Source organism: Microcaecilia unicolor, chromosome 6, assembly GCF_901765095.1.
Source record: "Microcaecilia unicolor chromosome 6, aMicUni1.1, whole genome shotgun sequence".
Lineage (NCBI taxonomy): Eukaryota > Metazoa > Chordata > Amphibia > Gymnophiona > Siphonopidae > Microcaecilia > Microcaecilia unicolor.
The window spans coordinates 169,392,281-169,408,646 of NC_044036.1; the positions used below are offsets into that span (position 1 = coordinate 169,392,281).

Below are 16,366 nucleotides of genomic sequence, written 5' to 3' on the forward strand. Positions count from 1 at the left end.
TTCTCCCTCCCCGCAACATTTCTCCTTCTCCATCCACCCCATTATCTCTTGTCCCTATCCCCCTCTCCCTCCAGGCAGCATTTCTCCATGTCCTCCGCTATATACAAGTGATTTCTCCCTCTGCTCTGCTGCCTGCCCGGTACCTTGGCTGAGCCCAAACTTTTAGCTATGCGCACTTCCTCCCGGACTCCACTTCGATACACGATCGTCGCTCCCTGCATTCTTCTTCTCGCAAGTCCCGCTGCACGCAGCGCTGCCATTCATACAGGCAGCTGCGCTCTCCTTTGCCGCGTCCGCCGTCCATCCGGTCCTCTGATGCACTTCCTGTTAGGACCGGATAGACGCGGTAGGGGGGAGCGCAGCTGCCTGTGTGAATGGCAGCGCTGCGTGCAGCGTGACAGACGAGAAGAAGAATGCAGAGCAATGAAGCGGAGCTGGGGAGAAAAGGCAGCCAGCGAAGAAGAAGGTGGATGGGCGTCAGAGGAGGGTGGACACAGGAAGAAGAAGGAGACATCGGAGGAGACAGAAGAGCTGAATAGCTGATCCATCCTGTGCAGCGCCTTCAAACATAGGTGAGAGGCGCTGCACCGGCCATTATGGTGGAGGGGGGGGGGGGTCGAGCACGGAGGTGGAGGAAGCCAGGAGGTGGAGCATTGCCGACTAAAGAAGAGAGACACAGGAAGGGAGGGGGAGCCCAGCAACTGCAAAGGTTTCATTTTTAAAAGCTTTTATTTCACAAACGGAGCAGCGGGGACTTCGGGGGGGGGGGGGGCAAGGCAAGGCCGTCCATACAGGACGCTGCTGATGAGCGCCTTTGCCCCCTCCCGATCCTTTTTTAATTTAGTTTCCTTTTTTTATTTTAGGCACAGGGAAGCAGGGAGCCACTTTTCTTTTAAAACATGCCAGCAATTTGGTTTTTCATCGTGCAGGGGGCAGTGGGGAGATGACAGCTCAGGCTTTAACGACAGGTCTGAGCTGACGTTAAATTTCTGGTGGTAAGTGAATCGTTGCTATCGTCGGTATGGTTAGTGCATTCCGAATTGTCTACATTTCACTGGTAGTTTCTCATTTGCATTCCAGTTTCGTTAGCTGCTACTGCCGTCGAAAAATAGGCTTTAGTGCATGGAAAGGATAGGAAATTCTTCCTTAAGGGCTCATTTAACGATGAAAAACGTTTAGTGCATCTGGGCCTAAGTGTCAAATGCTTTCTGAAAAGCCAGATACAAAGTTCTTCATCAAAGAGTCCTGAGGAAATAATTAAAAAGCTATTGAATAGGAGGAATGTCCTATTGTAGACTGGGAACTGGTTAAAAGGTTTAAAAAACAAAGAGTTAAAGTCAATTTTCTTAATGGAGGATGGTGAATAGTGGAGTACCACGGGGATCTATATTGGGACTGGTGCTTTTTAACATATTCATGAATAATCTAGAAATGAGAACAATGGGAAGAGTGAACACCACAAAATTATTCACAATTGTTAAATCACATGCAGATTGTAAGAAATTGCAGGAGGGCCTTGTGAAACTAGAAGACTGGACATCCAAATGGCAGATGAAATTGAATATGGACAATTTCAAGTGATGCATGTAGGGATGAATACTAATTATAGCTACATGATGCTATGCTCCAAACCCCGCCCAGGAAGAGAATTCAGCAACGTTGTGGACACCAAGTTGAGATCATCTCCTCAGTGTGTGGCATTGATCAAAAAATACAAACTGAATATCAGGAATTGTTAAGAAAGTCATAGAGAATAAAACAGGGAATATCATAATGCCTCTGTATCGCTTCATGGGGTGATTGCAACTTGAGTACTGTGTGTAATTCTAGTTTCCCGCATCTCAAAGATATAGCAGAATTAAAAAAGGTACAGAGAACGGCAACCAGAATGAGATAAAATTATCATATGAGGAAAGGCTAATGAGGTTAGGGATCTTCAGCTTGGAAAGGAGATAGCAGAGGTGGGATATCATAGCAGTGTATAACATCCTGAGTAAAGCAGAACAGGTAAATGTAAATCAATTGTTACTGGAGGTAAAGTCCATGGTCTGTTATTGAGATGGATATGGGGGAAGCCATTGCTTGCCCTGTGATTGGTAGCATGGAATGTTGCTGCTCATTGGGTTTCTGTCAGGTATTTGTGACCTGGATTGGCCACTGCTGGAAGCTAAACGGACCACTGGTCTGACCCAGTATGGCTATTCTTATGTACTTTCAAAAACTACAAAGACTAGGGGACATGCCATTAAGTTACAAAATAGTCCATTTAAAACAAATAGGAGAAAATAGTTTTTCACTCAATGCATAGTTAAGCTTTAGAACTAGTTATCAAATGTGGTAAAAAGCAGTTAGTGTAGCTGGGTTTAAAAAAAGATTTGGACAAATTCTTGGAAGAAAAATCCATAAACCATTATGATTAACCTAGCAAAAGCCACTGTTTACCCCTGAGGGGTAAAGTAGCATGCAAACAATCCACCCTTTGGGATATTGGTAGGTGCTTTTGACCTGGATTGGCCTATGTTGGAAACAAGATACTAGGCTTGATTGACCGTTTGTCTGGCCCAGTACAGCTGTTCTTACTACTAAATACAGTCAAACAGTTAAAAGGAATGCAAATACTAGACAGCATTGAAGAACGGAAACTTTCAAAAAAGATTAAATTCTCATTTTATGTCACCTCTGTAATATCCACAGAATCTTAGCGGAGATTGGGTGGCAATACTGGTAACTGGGAAGCAAAACCAGTGCCGAGAGGACTTCTATGGTCTGTGCCCTGATCGTGACTGAATAGATATGGATGGGCTGTAATGTAAATTTTAAGGGGCTTCCACATTAGCTTCAGAAGTTTTAGTGCAAGAACAGTGCTGGGCAGATTTCTACAGTCTGGGCCTTGAGAATGGCAGGGACAAATCAAACTCGGGTATACATATAAAGTATTGCATACCATGTAAAATGAGTTTATCTTGTTGGGCAGACTGGGTGGACTATACAGGTCTTTATCTGCCGTTATTTACTATGTTACAAAATATCTGCAATGTTCAATGCCAAGAAGCTCATCCTTTTCTTCTTTCCATCTCAGTTTCTGAAAAGGTGATTATTAAAATGCTGTTGCCTGCTGAGGGAACCTGGGTGGGGGAATCAATTGACAACCATCCAGAAAATGTCTATTATTTCACAGGTTTGATTAAAACAGACCAACATTAAGCAGGATCAATTCAGGGGCAAGCCTCGGAGGGAAAGAACACTGAATAGACAAATAACTGTACATGCTCCTTAGGAGGTTAATACTGAGGCATGCCATAACAGCAAGAAAAACAAGTTATGAAATCATGCCAAACCCAGAAGCCAAATACATAGAGTGCAAGAAACTACTTGTCGATACTTGCTTTCCATTGATTTCTTTCAGCAATAATACAGTATACAACTTTAGGCGTTTAACAGAGGGGTCAATGCAGAAAGCTACTGCAAGCCTCACTGCATGGTTGCCTTGGGGGGGGGGGGGGGGAGCATGCAGAGAGAAGTTGAGTGTGGGAGTTAACCTGTGCAGTACACATGGCTATACACTGCATTGATATGAATAGTAATGAGGCCATTAAGTATTTCTCTGCAACACAAAGAAGGCAACAGTGACTTTTTGATGCACGCACAAGAAGAAACATTTTTTGCCAGCCCTGGGGCAGCATAGAAGGGTTAGTTGAGAGGATTGCTTGCCATTTTTTGTGATTAAATGCCTTCTTTTACTGTTTTAAAGCGGTCAAAACAAATATCTGACACCTTAAAAGACACATGGGAGGTAAAAGCAATAATGTGCGCGTATCCCGAACAAAAATTAAACATCTGCGGCTGTTCGGCATATAAACAGCCTAGCAAAAAAGAAAATTTTGCAAGGTTAATATTTATGCACAAAACAACAGCCTCAAATGTGTGCTGGCACTTTCATTTTTGTTAGATGGCATGCACAAGAAGCCCTGCTTACTGCCTGTGGCATGGGCATGGGTGACCTGGGCACCCTCTGCTTTAATGGCTAGTGGTGATGTCAAGCCCCGCCAGCCGAAGGGGTCTGCTGTGTGAGTCCCACCTGCGCTGTCTGAGCAACACTTACATCAACAGGTGTTCTTCGGCCACCAATTCTGGCTCTCTCACGCATGTTCAGCTCATCAACTGAACTGAGCATGCACAGGAATGCCAACACTGGTGGCTGAAGTGCACTGATGACTTGAGTACTGCTCTGGCAGCACAGGTGGAACTCTAGCAGGATATCTCTTTGGCTGGTGGGGCTAAGCATCTCCACAAGGAAAGGTAGAAGAATGGTCAAGGGTCTGGCAGTTAAAATGTAATTGGTTTAAAACACTAACCTATCTCCTGGGATACCTATTCCTTCTGGTTTCTCCTATATTATTCTTACAGAAACCATTATTTTTTTATTTTTTTCTTTGCTGTGAACTTCACTCTTATTGTGTGATTTTACATACATTGTTGTGAATTTTTTTTTTTTAATTCAATAACGGTGCTCAGTGCATGCATATTCCTCCAGACGAAATTGCTCTTAGTAATATGTCTTCCCCCCACATCACTGCACTGTAGCTCTCCCTGCCTACCATCTCACTGGCTCCTATATATGTTATCAATTCTTAAATCCACTCTTACTTTTCTTTGCCAGTATGTGAGGTAATGTACTTATGTTGCGGCAGGGCTTCATCCTTAACGGCTGTGATGTGGTTTCCTTCCAGAGTAATAGTGATATTAGTGCAGTTGTGACTCCTCTAAATTTTCACATTCATTCTTCATTTTCCATCATTCCCTCTTAGTTCTCCGCTGTTTTCTCACGTCCTCAGGAGAACTATTTCATCTGGTGTGGAATCATACTCCTACTCAAGTGCGCAGAAGCCATCTACTATGTATGCTTTAATGTGGCTGTTGTGGTGGCAGTGGCAGCAGCTGTTGGGGAGGGGAGGGGAGACCTGGCTCCCCAGTCCACCTTTGGGCCCTCTCCCCCAAATGGACTTCTGACTATTCCCCTGCTTACCGTTGAACTTTTGTGTGCATGCATCAGGCAAGCTCCCTCCCTCCCCCCCCCCCCATTAGCCAGCAAGCTAAGCGTGCATATTTGCATCTATTTAGCTTTCTGCATGGTGAGTTTTAAGCTAGCACTCAAAGCCACACGCTTAGCCATCTGAGCTCTACCACATAGCTTTCTGCATCCTCCTCAGAGAAAGACATTTCTTGGCATGTAGAACAATGATAGCTTAAAACAACAAAACAAGCAGTAGTGCTTGCAAAATCAATATAATGGTCCTTTGTGGAGAAGAAATCTGCAGTTAAAAAAAGTGAAAATGAAAATGGTAAAACAACAACAAATTGAATGAAAACAGAAATAAGATTACTAGGAGTCTGATGCATCTTATTTCATGGACATAAGTCCAAAATAGATGTTGACTTATTTTATTTATTACATTTGTATCCCACATTTCCCCATCTTTTTGCAGACTCAATGTGACTTACATATATCCGTTAACAGCGTTAGCCAATTCCGGTCGGAACAAATACAACGTATAATGAATACAAGGTGATGTTTTGGTAGAATGAGGTACATGTATAGTAGGTATAATTGGGGGGAACTTAGAAAGGGAGAGAAAGAGTCAGGTGATGTCCGTTACGATCTATGGTTATGTTGTGTCGCAGGTATCCAGGTCTTTTTATGTTGGGTCAGTGGGGTATGCTCTTCTGAACAGGTCTGTCTTTACTGCTTTCCAGAAATGTAGGTGGTCGGGCGTAGTTTTTACTGCTTTTGGTAGTGCGTTCCATAGTTGTGCGCTTAAGTAGGAAAAGCTGGATGCATACGTGGATTTGTATTGGAGTCCTTTGCTGCTTGGGTAATGGAGGTTTAAGTATGATCGTGCAGATTTTGTGGAGTTTCTGGTTGGCAGGTTGATGAGGTCTGTCATGTATCCTGGTGTCTCGCCGTAAATAATTTTATGAACGGTCATGCAGATTTTGAAAGTGATACGTTCTTTGATTGGTAGCCAGTGCAGTTTTTCTCAGAGTGGCTTGGCACTATCAAAATGTGTTTTTCCAAGTATAAGCCTGGCTGCTGTGTTTTGGGCGGTCTGAAGTTTCTTTATGATTTGATCCTTGCATCCCACATAGATTCCATTACAGTAGTCTGCGTGGCTTAGTACCATTGACTGTATCAGGTTACGAACGATTTCCCTCAGGAAGAATGGTTTCATGCGTTTGAGTTTCCACATTGAGAGAAACATTTTCTTTATGGTGAATTTCGCTTGGGTCTCTAGTGAGAGGTTACGATTGTTACTCCGAGAATTTTCAGGCTGTCTGAGATAGGGAGGGTGTATCCTGGGATATTAATGTTTGTGGGTTTGTATGTGCTGTATTGGGATGAGATGAGACAGTGTGTGTTTTCTGTATTGAATTTTAGTTGGAATGCATTTGCCCATGAAATCATGATGTTCAAGCTGAGCGTGATTTCACTGGTGATTTCTGCCAGATCATGTTTGTAGGGGATGTATAATGTAACGTCATCATCATCATAGATAAAAGGGTTAAGGCCTTGGGTGGCTAAGGACTTGGCTAGTGGAGTCATCATGAGGTTGAAAAGGATCGGTGATAGTGGGGATCCTTGTGGTACTCCGCAGTCTGGTTTCCACGGTGACGATGTATTTGTTTTTGATTTCACTTGATATGTTCTTGTGGTTAGAAAACCCTTGATCCAATTGAGAGTGCTACCACCGATTCCGAAGTAATCAAGGAGTCTTAGCAGTATGTTATGCTTAACCATGTCGAACACACTTGACATGTAAAATTGGAGGAGGAGAATGCTCTTTCCTATTGCTATTTCCTGCTTGAATTTGGTTAGGAGAGTAAGTAGTACTGTTTCGGTGCTGTGTAGGGGTCGAAATCCTGATTGTGACTCATGTAGTATAGTGAATTTGTTTATGTAGTCATTAAGTTGTTTGTCACCAGTCCTTCCATTAGTTTGACTACTAATGGGATAGATGCTACTGGTCGGTAATTGGTAATGTTGTTTGGGTTTTTCTTGTGTGTCTTTTGGTATTGGGGTGAGCAGGATGTTGCCTTTTTCTTTAGGGAAGATATCCTGCTGAAGCATGAAGTTTAAGTGGGTTGCGAGATTTGTTATGAAGCAGTAGGGAGAAGATTGTATTAGGTAGCTGGGGCAGGTTTCCAATTGACAGTGGCTGTTGGAGTATTTTTTAATCGCCTGGGTAACTGTGTCGGCACTGAGGAGAGCGAAATTTGACCATATTCGGTCAGCAGGGTATTCACCCGGGGAAGGGTCTTGACCATTAATGAAGTTTTCTACGTCCTTGTTGTTCTGAGGTAGGGTTTCGCATAGGTTTACAATTTTTTCATTAAAATATTTAGCAAGGTTGTCTGCAGATGGGGTGTCAGAGTTGGTTGGTGTCAGACTTGAGCTACTGAAGCTATATACACCACTGAATCATATTTCAATAACAGTCAAATAACCCTCCTGATCAGGTGATACAAAGGCATTGCTCTACATAACATAGTAACATAATAAATGATGGCAGATAAAGAACCAAGCAGAAAAAAGTAGAGCAACGGAATCTCTCGCACATGGTGTGCAGAATTACGTTTATTAAAAATTCTTCTAAAACAATGAGGGTCTTCCTCATTGTTTTAGAAGAATTTTTAATAAAATAATTCTGCACACCATCTGCGAGAGGTTCCATTGCTGTACTTTTTTCTGCTTGGCGCTTTCCTTTCAGTAGAGCAATTTACCTTCTGTTTGTGACTGGCAGATAAAGAACTGCATGGCCCATCCAGTTTGCCCAAGAAGGCTGTTACAAGTTGCCACTTTAGTCCATGAAAGTGCAGGAGTGGACTTTCTTGCATGAGTTAACTTGTGGTGGGAAGTAGGCTCAACCTGGCTACAAAAGCCACCACTTTCTTGTCATTTTGCTACCTGTCGTTCATTCTAAAAATGTCTCTTTCAACAACGGTCAGAAAGTCTATTTTCATCATAACTCAAAATATCACTTTCTTTGTGTCCCTGCAATGACCAACTTATTTTCATTATGCCATGACTAAGGCTAACTCCTTTACCTGTTCATTCTCTTGACCTGAAGACAGCTTGGCTTAGCAGCCATCTTGTGCCAGGTAGTATGAGTAGGGAAAAAGCTGAGAGAATGGAAGAGCAAGGAGCTAACTGCAAGCAAACTAACTGTTGTGTCTTTGTCCCTTTCACTCCCTCCAGAACCGGTTTTTCAGATGTCGACAAGGTGGGAAAAAATCCTGCCATAGGCCTCCACTCAGCAAAAACCACCATCCGACCCCTCTGCCACCCTCCATACAGCAAGCTAATATGGATGACTTGCCGATGCTGAGTTAGACATTTTCGACTGCTACTGGGTAGATCCCTGAGCACCTCCCAGACTGTGGCCTCCCCTTCTTCAACAGGAGTTAGATAGCCCATTTTCAAGTTTTTCTTTAGCTCTTACTTTTGTTAAACATTTAGGGGTAACCTATTTTCAAAGCACTTAGCCTTCCAAAGTTCCGTAGAAACCTATAGAACTTTGGAAGGCTAAGTGCTTTGAAAATATGCCTCGATCTCTAACCCAGATACAGCACAGGGAGCATTTATTCCATAATGACATTTGTGTGCACAGATTCCATTATAGAACACTAGCTTACGCTGGCAGAAATGAGCTCGTTTTTAGGTGCGCCTACCTACGCCAGGTCTATGGCAGGTATAAATGGGGGTACTTAAGTGTGACATGAATGTGCCTAATTTACAGTATTCTTAAGTTGTGTGCATAAGTGGGAGACATGTCCCCTCGCATTTATGCACATATGTTCTAGAATATGTACAGATCGCAGAGCCATGTGAATATGTACAATATATGCTCATGCGTGCTAGTATTGTATAACATACAAATGGTGTTTAACTTTAGGCATCTAGGTAGACACCACAAGTGTCTTTTTCCTTTCTCCCCTGATATAAACCTGCCTCATGAGCACCTTATACTTTGCCTGCTGGGGGTGGGGTGGGGGGGGGGGAAGGCAATAATCAAACCTCATTTTCATGGACAGAAGAGCAGCTGCAGACAGGGCTTCCATTACTGCTTTCTAAAGCATGTAGCAGTTTATTAAGTTAATGGTGCCATGCATGCCAAAAAAAACTGTCGTAAAAAAAAAAAAAACCCTGCCCGTCTCCCTACAATTAAGGCAGCCAAGGTCATGTAAGTCACATGTGCTTTCATTGACTTTGTTGGTCTTTAAAATAACATTCCTTCCATCACCAGTAGTAGGTTAACCCCTGCAGACTATAATGTGTGGCTAGCTGTCTGCTGTCTGGCTTCTTGTTAGACCAAATGAGATAGTCAAAGTTTAATACACACCATGCCTTTAATACCACCCTTCCCCATCCTTCTTATACCATACCCCTCCCTGTCTCTTTATCCTATCTTCATTACACCTAACTATGTTACACTACAGTTTGTAATATTCTTCTTACTGACTTCAACAATTGTAATTCTGTTTACTATGTAAGCCGCATTGTACCTGCTTTTGTGGGAAAGTGTGGGGTATAAATGTAATAAACAAACATGTAAATAAATGTCATACATTTTCAAATCAGGCCTATATTCAGTGTGTCTAGAGGATACTTAAACTGATACTCTTGAATTGGTGAACTGTTTTATTTTATTTGTTACACTTGTACCCCACATTTTCCCACCTATTTGCAGGCTCAATGTGGCTTACATAGTACCGTAAGGAATTCACCAATTCCGGTATGAGAACCCAATGGATGGTAAGCCATATCGGCTGTGTTTTCAGACTCGCGCTGGGGGTGGAAACTACCACTGGACTGCTGCGGTAGCCCGGCGGGTACTTCCTTTTTAACGAGTGGTAAGCTCGCATTGGGCTTAAAGCCACTTTGTAAAAGGGGCCCTATATTTCCTTTCCCTCTGAAGGGACACCACCTTGTAGTGGTGGAGGGGTTTCTGTGTTTCAATGACTCAGAGGGCTATGCTGAAGGGTTACCCGTATCAGACAGGAATCTGAGGAGAAACCAGACAAAGAGTGTCCCGAACTGGGAGAGTGGTAAGATGGCGACCTGTAGTTCGTATGCCCAACGGCCTAGCTGCCCTCTGAAGTTTTGTCTTCTCTACGTAAATTTCCTCTCTGCAATTGCAGTTACCTTAACTGAGAGGAAGGGGACAACTGGCGGTCAGCCACCGATGGCCAGCGTTTTGTCCCCTGAGCAGGTTGATCATTAATTAAATTTTATATTGTAATATTTTATTTTTGTTACCTGCTTTGAACACTTCAGTGGGAGTTTGCGGGATACAAGAGTCATACTACATTACATAAGATATTTTCACCTACTGTTTAAGCATAACCCTTTATTTTGTGAAACGCAGTAATAAGTAGCATTTCACCTTTCTTTGAGCTAGCTGCATTGAAAGCTTTTTTACAATTTTTAATGCTACTTTACTTTCATTTTACAACAGGCCAGTGATAAAAGAAGCAAGCTGTTTGCTCTCAGTTTCCCTGCTGTTCTTACAATTTTCACTTATTTTCAATTCTAACCATTTATTTGGATGTGAAAAATATCCTCCCTTTTCCTCTTTCAACTTCTCACCATTTTTATTTTTTTTTCTCTGCTTCTACCCTAATTTGCTATTTTTATATTTGCTTTAGTCTGTAGCTTTGCTTTCTCGCTGTGAGGTTTTTTTTTATGCATTTTTGTTCTCTCACTCTCATTTTGTTCTCTGTTTAGAGGCAAGGAAGTTGTTTCATCCCTCCAGACTTAAGGACAACAGTAGCATTCAAAGGTTAAAATACACAGAAAGCCAGCAAGAACAGACAGCATCCCAAAGGATCTATTAAACACAGCAGGAAAATGTTAAGCTAGAGATGCTTAAAATAGTATAGAACAAGATATAGAATTCTGGGGAGTTCCCAAAAGAATAGAGACTATTCACAGTTAACATGCTCAAAGATCAAGAACTTGCTATACAGCATACAATTTTAAAAAATGTATCAGTCGATTCTAAGAATTATGAAAATGTGCATCTTTAATTGCCTAAATCAAAGATCAAGGGAACAGAGCAAGCACATGAAACCCTAAATTTTTACCACTATTTGAAAGAAACTCAAAACATTGAAAAAAAGGCAACAACATTTTTCAATCCAAAGTAATTAACACTATAGCACACTCCAAATCAGCCCTACCGCCGGGGTAGCGCAGGAGCCTGGCAGTAGTTCTGAAGTTGGTGCGCAGTTTTCTGCTCTGGAAAATAATTTTCTATTTTCTACCATGGGGAGCTTTTTGGGTGGTAATCATAAGTGCGACCACATTGCTGCAAGCTGCCTGATTACCACGTGAGCCCTTACCACCAAGTACATAGGAGGCGGTAAGGCTCACGTGGTAAATGGCCAGGTGCTAATTTTGGACTTAGCGCCTGGCCATTATTGCCGTATATAGAAATTCAACTTTTTTGGCAGACGCGCTAAGAGGTGGCCTGAGCGTGGGGGGAAAAAAATCACCAGCTAAAAGTAGTGCAGGCCACTTTTTTTTGCATGTCTTTGCAAAAAGGACCCTTTAAAGAGGAGATCATTACACAATGCATCATTTCACTTGGTGACTGACTAATGTGAGACAGTAACACGTCACACCAACTGATTGTTATTCTGGATCATAAACATGGATCATGAACATGGCTGCTTAGCTCTGAATATTGGGAGCTAACCAAACTCCATCCCTGAAACACTCTCAATGTAGCCGTCTTCCACTTTGGCAGTAACCAGTCAGTCATTTTCAGCGGTGCTGACCAGTTACATGTCGCTATAAATGACCGGATAGCTGCATTCAAGCAAATTAACTTGTCAATGGCTATTCCGGGCTGGTGAACTCACGTATCGGCAAGATAGTGCCAAGTGATCAGAGGGTGTATTCAGTGCCACTAGCTGGGTTAGTGTTGCTGAATATTCCACTGGTTGGCATTATCTACCTACCAAATGGACAAGTGTCTTTGACTAGGAGCCGGTATACTGTTTTAGGTCAAGAAATTACACATCAGTAAACTTGGTCACAGCTTAAAATGGTACATGATCTTTTCTTTGATCCAACTCACTTAGCTACCTTTCTGACAACCAGGCACATTACTACTTCATCTTAGATATTGAAAGAAGGATGTCAAATTTTGACTTGTCTAGTTAAATTGATGGGTCTATGTTTTGTTCAGGTCATATTTCCACAATACTACAATTACTGTTTTTATTTCTTCTTACTGTTAATTCTTTGAGATTTATATTGTGGACATGAGTAATCAATCCCACATGCGTGGGATAAACATAAAGGAATCCTGCTTAGAAGGAATGGATCCTAAAGAGCTTGGACGAGATTGGGTGGCAAAGCCGGTGGCGGGAGACGCAGATGGTGCTGGGCAGAATTGCACGGTCTGTGCCAGAGCCGGTGGTGGGAGGCGGGACTGGTGGTTTGGAGGCGGGGATAGTGCTGGGCAAACTTATACGGTCTGTGCCCTGAAAAGGACAGGTACAAATCAAGGTAAGATATACACAAAAAGTAGCACATGTGAGTTTATCTTGTTGGGCAGACTGGATGGACCGTGCAGGTCTTTTTCTGCCGTCATCTACTATGTAATATATTTTTCCTGTCTTTTATACAGTATGCCTTTATTTGGAATTCATATTGTATTATTTTTCTGTACATAGCTTGGTTTGTAAAATTTAAAAATCCTATAAATAAATTTTTTTTTAATGGTACATGATCAGAAGGAAGCTACTTTTTAATTAGGTCATGTTATCAGAATTTTTAGCTAAAAATGGCCACATATTATATCATCATGAAAGGTTAGTCTCTTTTGTGCACTTGTAACTTGTTGAAAAGAGGAGGTTACCTTAAATACACCACTTCACAGTGAATCTTGAACAAAAGGAAAACTGAAGGAAGGCAGAGCATGTGTATTTCCACTTTGAAATCTGTAGCAGGTACAAAGTACCTATGGAAACAAAAAATCAACACTGGGCCTTCAGGATTGAGATGATCAAAGTCTCTTGTTTATTAATTGACGGATAGACCCGACACGGGCCGTGTTTCGGCGTAATCAGCATGGACAACGCTGTCAGTCTAAAAAAAACAGCCAGCGTTGTCCATGCTGATTACACTCTCGGAGCAATTGAGACTCTATTCCATATCAAAGGTGCTACACTGTGACAGTACCACCTACAATTTTTGATCAGGATCAGCTGACCCCTGAGACAGGCGCCAGTGCGCCGAAACACGGCCCGTGTCGGGTCTATCCGTCAATTAATAAACAAGAGACTTTGATCATCTCAATCCTGAAGGCCCAGTGTTGCTTTTTTGTTTCTGTATTGTTTTGTATGCTGTTTTACCCTCTCTTTTGTGTCTGTGACAAAGTACCTACGGACATTTAATCCGTTTTTTTGTGTCAGTGGACTTTCTTCAAAACAAATCTCTATATATGCGATTTTCCAATCCCTGTGAACACCTTCAAACTAAAGTGCACACTTAACAGCATGGAAGGAAGGCAATTCTCAGACTGCCATTTGTAAAATCACCATTGAACAATAGAAATAATTTTGAAAATTGCCCTCGGTTTGTTTCAGTTCACATGCAAATTCAATCTTCAAATATATTTGAATTATCCAACCCTAACCTTTTCGGTGTTTACAATAAAAAGAAAGCACAAAATTACAGTACTGCATGATAAACAAGATGTAATTATCAATATATACTATAATCTTATGAAAACGGTATGAAGTCAGTCTGAGTTTGAATTTCATAGTTTTTTTTTCTGAATGTTATCAGTTACCTTATAGTGCTGAATTTTTTAGGCTTACAATCTCTGACTTACTCTATGTTATTTTTACACTTTCATGGAGGACCAAAGTGAAGCAGTCATTTTCCCAGCAAATTCACTGAGAGAAATTATACAGCAGTATCCAAAGGTAAACCATTTATACAGACAACAAAAACAGTCATTTCCCCAACTCAGAGGTGTTTTTACTAAATTTCAATAGTTACCACACATTAATAGCATACTTTAATGTACGTTAAGTGCAAAGCCGGTGTGTGGTAAATCCAGGAGGAATGCCCTGCATTTACTACATGATGGGCACTACATATAATGCAAGCGTGCCCACTGAAACTAAAAATAAAAAAGAACCACCGTGATGGTGCACCCCCTCTCTCACCCACATCTCTTCCCTCCATAGCCAAGGACCCATACTCCAAGACCCCCCCACCCCCAGATCTGATCCCCCACATCACAATCTCGGATCCCCTGATACCAATCACACTCCAAAACTCTGGATCACTTCTGTTGAACCCCTCCCCCAATCAAGCAATCTCATCCCTCAAAACCTTTGATACAACAATCCCGAACCCTGACAGGAAAACATCATTCCTCCACTACAGCCTTACCCAGGGGTCTGAATTGGTGATTTAGTGGGTACCCAGAGGCAGTGATTCTATTCGGTTGTTTCCCTGGTTGGCACCATCATCCAAAATGGTGCCAACGAGCTCTAGCAGTAATCTGACAGTACTACCACTAGGGGGCATCATTTAAATAAGACAAAGGAAGATTATAATTGTTTTGCGCCCCACCCAGTTTTAGAATTATGTTTTCATCTTTAAATAACAGAATTTGAATCCCCATATTAAACCCCAAATAATGGAACAAACTTGTGTGGCTAGTGGCATCAGAATACTTGTTTACCTCTTTCACGGGACAAGGCCATGATGAGGCTATGAGGAAAAGATGAGAGGTTTTCTTACCTCAGCTGCTTGAGTTTCCTGATGCAACAAGGTAAGCCCGGTTAGGTCTTCCAAAAAGGAATGTGACGAGTTGAATACTTTTGCCAGGAATTTAAATCCCTCTAGCTCATAATGCTCAATAACCTGCAATGATGAAAAACAAGATTGCAATATAAATCAATAATATTTCTGGCTTCCATAGCACAAACAACATAGCCCAAGCTACTTACTGCCTCACCCAATTATAATCTATGAATTTTATAAAAATTACAAAAAAAAACAAACAAAAAACCTTTACTGCGCTCTGTATTGGTTGACTTTGCCTTCTCTTCTTAACAGCTGAATGCAGTTATAGGATTATTCTGGGCAAAATTGCTTAACTGCTCCCCCTTTTTTGACCTTCTATTGTATATTCTCAGTAGGCTACACTGATCTCTTATTTTTCTCCGCATTGAACTTTTATATGGTAAATGAGGAATAGAAGTGCACTGTTGTGTTGTATTGATCATACTGGTTTGCATAATTAGTCCAATACTCAGATACCCTTTATTGCTGGCGCCTTGAACTAGTTCCTTCAGCTACTCCAATGGTTAAGCCAACCTTGAGGGGAGGTAAAAGTGAAGGAGGGAGTCAAAATCCCCAGCCTCTGACATCTTCGCCAGTGCCTCACCTAGTCTGATGGTTATTCCTTCTATCCTCTCCATCCCCCCACTGGTTGTCCCTCATTCAGTCCAGTATCTACTCCATCCAGCCTGGTCTGTCTTTCCCCTGCTGAAACCCTGTAGTTCTGACATCCTTCCCTCCCTCGTGGTCCTATAAACTTTACATGGATTGCCAGCAGCATGAAGACAGGCTGCTTTTAGCCAGCCCTTGGCCCTTGAAAATAAAAAAAACATTAGACACAAATATTTATACATTTGTACTTGGGAATTCCTTTACTTAAAGTTTCACCACTCAACTGAATCAAATTCAACACTTGCACTTGAACATCTATGGAATTTACAACTGGAGGTATTTGCATCATATTTTTTTTTCTTTTGCACACAGTAGGATTTGGCTGGATAAGTGGTGAATATTTCCAACAGTGTTGTATAGTCTTACAATTAAGTCTTTTACGGTCGTAGTATTTTTATTAAATTTAAAAATAGAACAACAGAAGACAATTCAGTGTAACAGTACAACAGCATACAAATTGCAAAAATCATGTAAAGGACAGAAGAGAGAAAGAGTGGAGAGGAAGAAAAGAAAAAAGAAAAACACTTCTCATCAAGCATCTCTAAAGTAGGACAATAACAAATACCAGTGGCGTAGGAAGGGGGGGCGGTGGGGTGGTCCACCCCGGGTGCACGCCGCTGGGGGGTGTCGGCGCCTCACTGGTTCCTTGCTCTCTCTGCCTCAGAACAGGTTACTTCCTGTTCCGAGGCAGAGAGAGCAAGGAACCAGCGAGGCGCCGACACCCCCCCAGCGGCGTGCTCTCGGCGGATTGGCCCTCCCACCCACCCCTCACCGCCTTCCAGGTATGTTCTCGCGGGCGGGGGGGGGGGTGTTGTGCTACGGAGG

At 42.1% G+C, this 16,366-nt stretch overlaps 1 protein-coding gene across 2 annotated transcripts in view; it reads right to left on the bottom strand.

Moving 5' to 3' along the window:
- The window catches only part of ATG7 (autophagy related 7), a 337,049-nt gene that overhangs the window by 165,446 nt on the left and 155,237 nt on the right, over positions 1-16,366 (bottom strand). For both annotated transcript variants that reach the window (XM_030205749.1, XM_030205748.1), the window contains exon 18: positions 14,828-14,950. In XM_030205749.1, the coding sequence (XP_030061609.1) occupies positions 14,828-14,950 (123 nt within the window). The remainder of the gene's footprint in view (positions 1-14,827; positions 14,951-16,366) is intronic.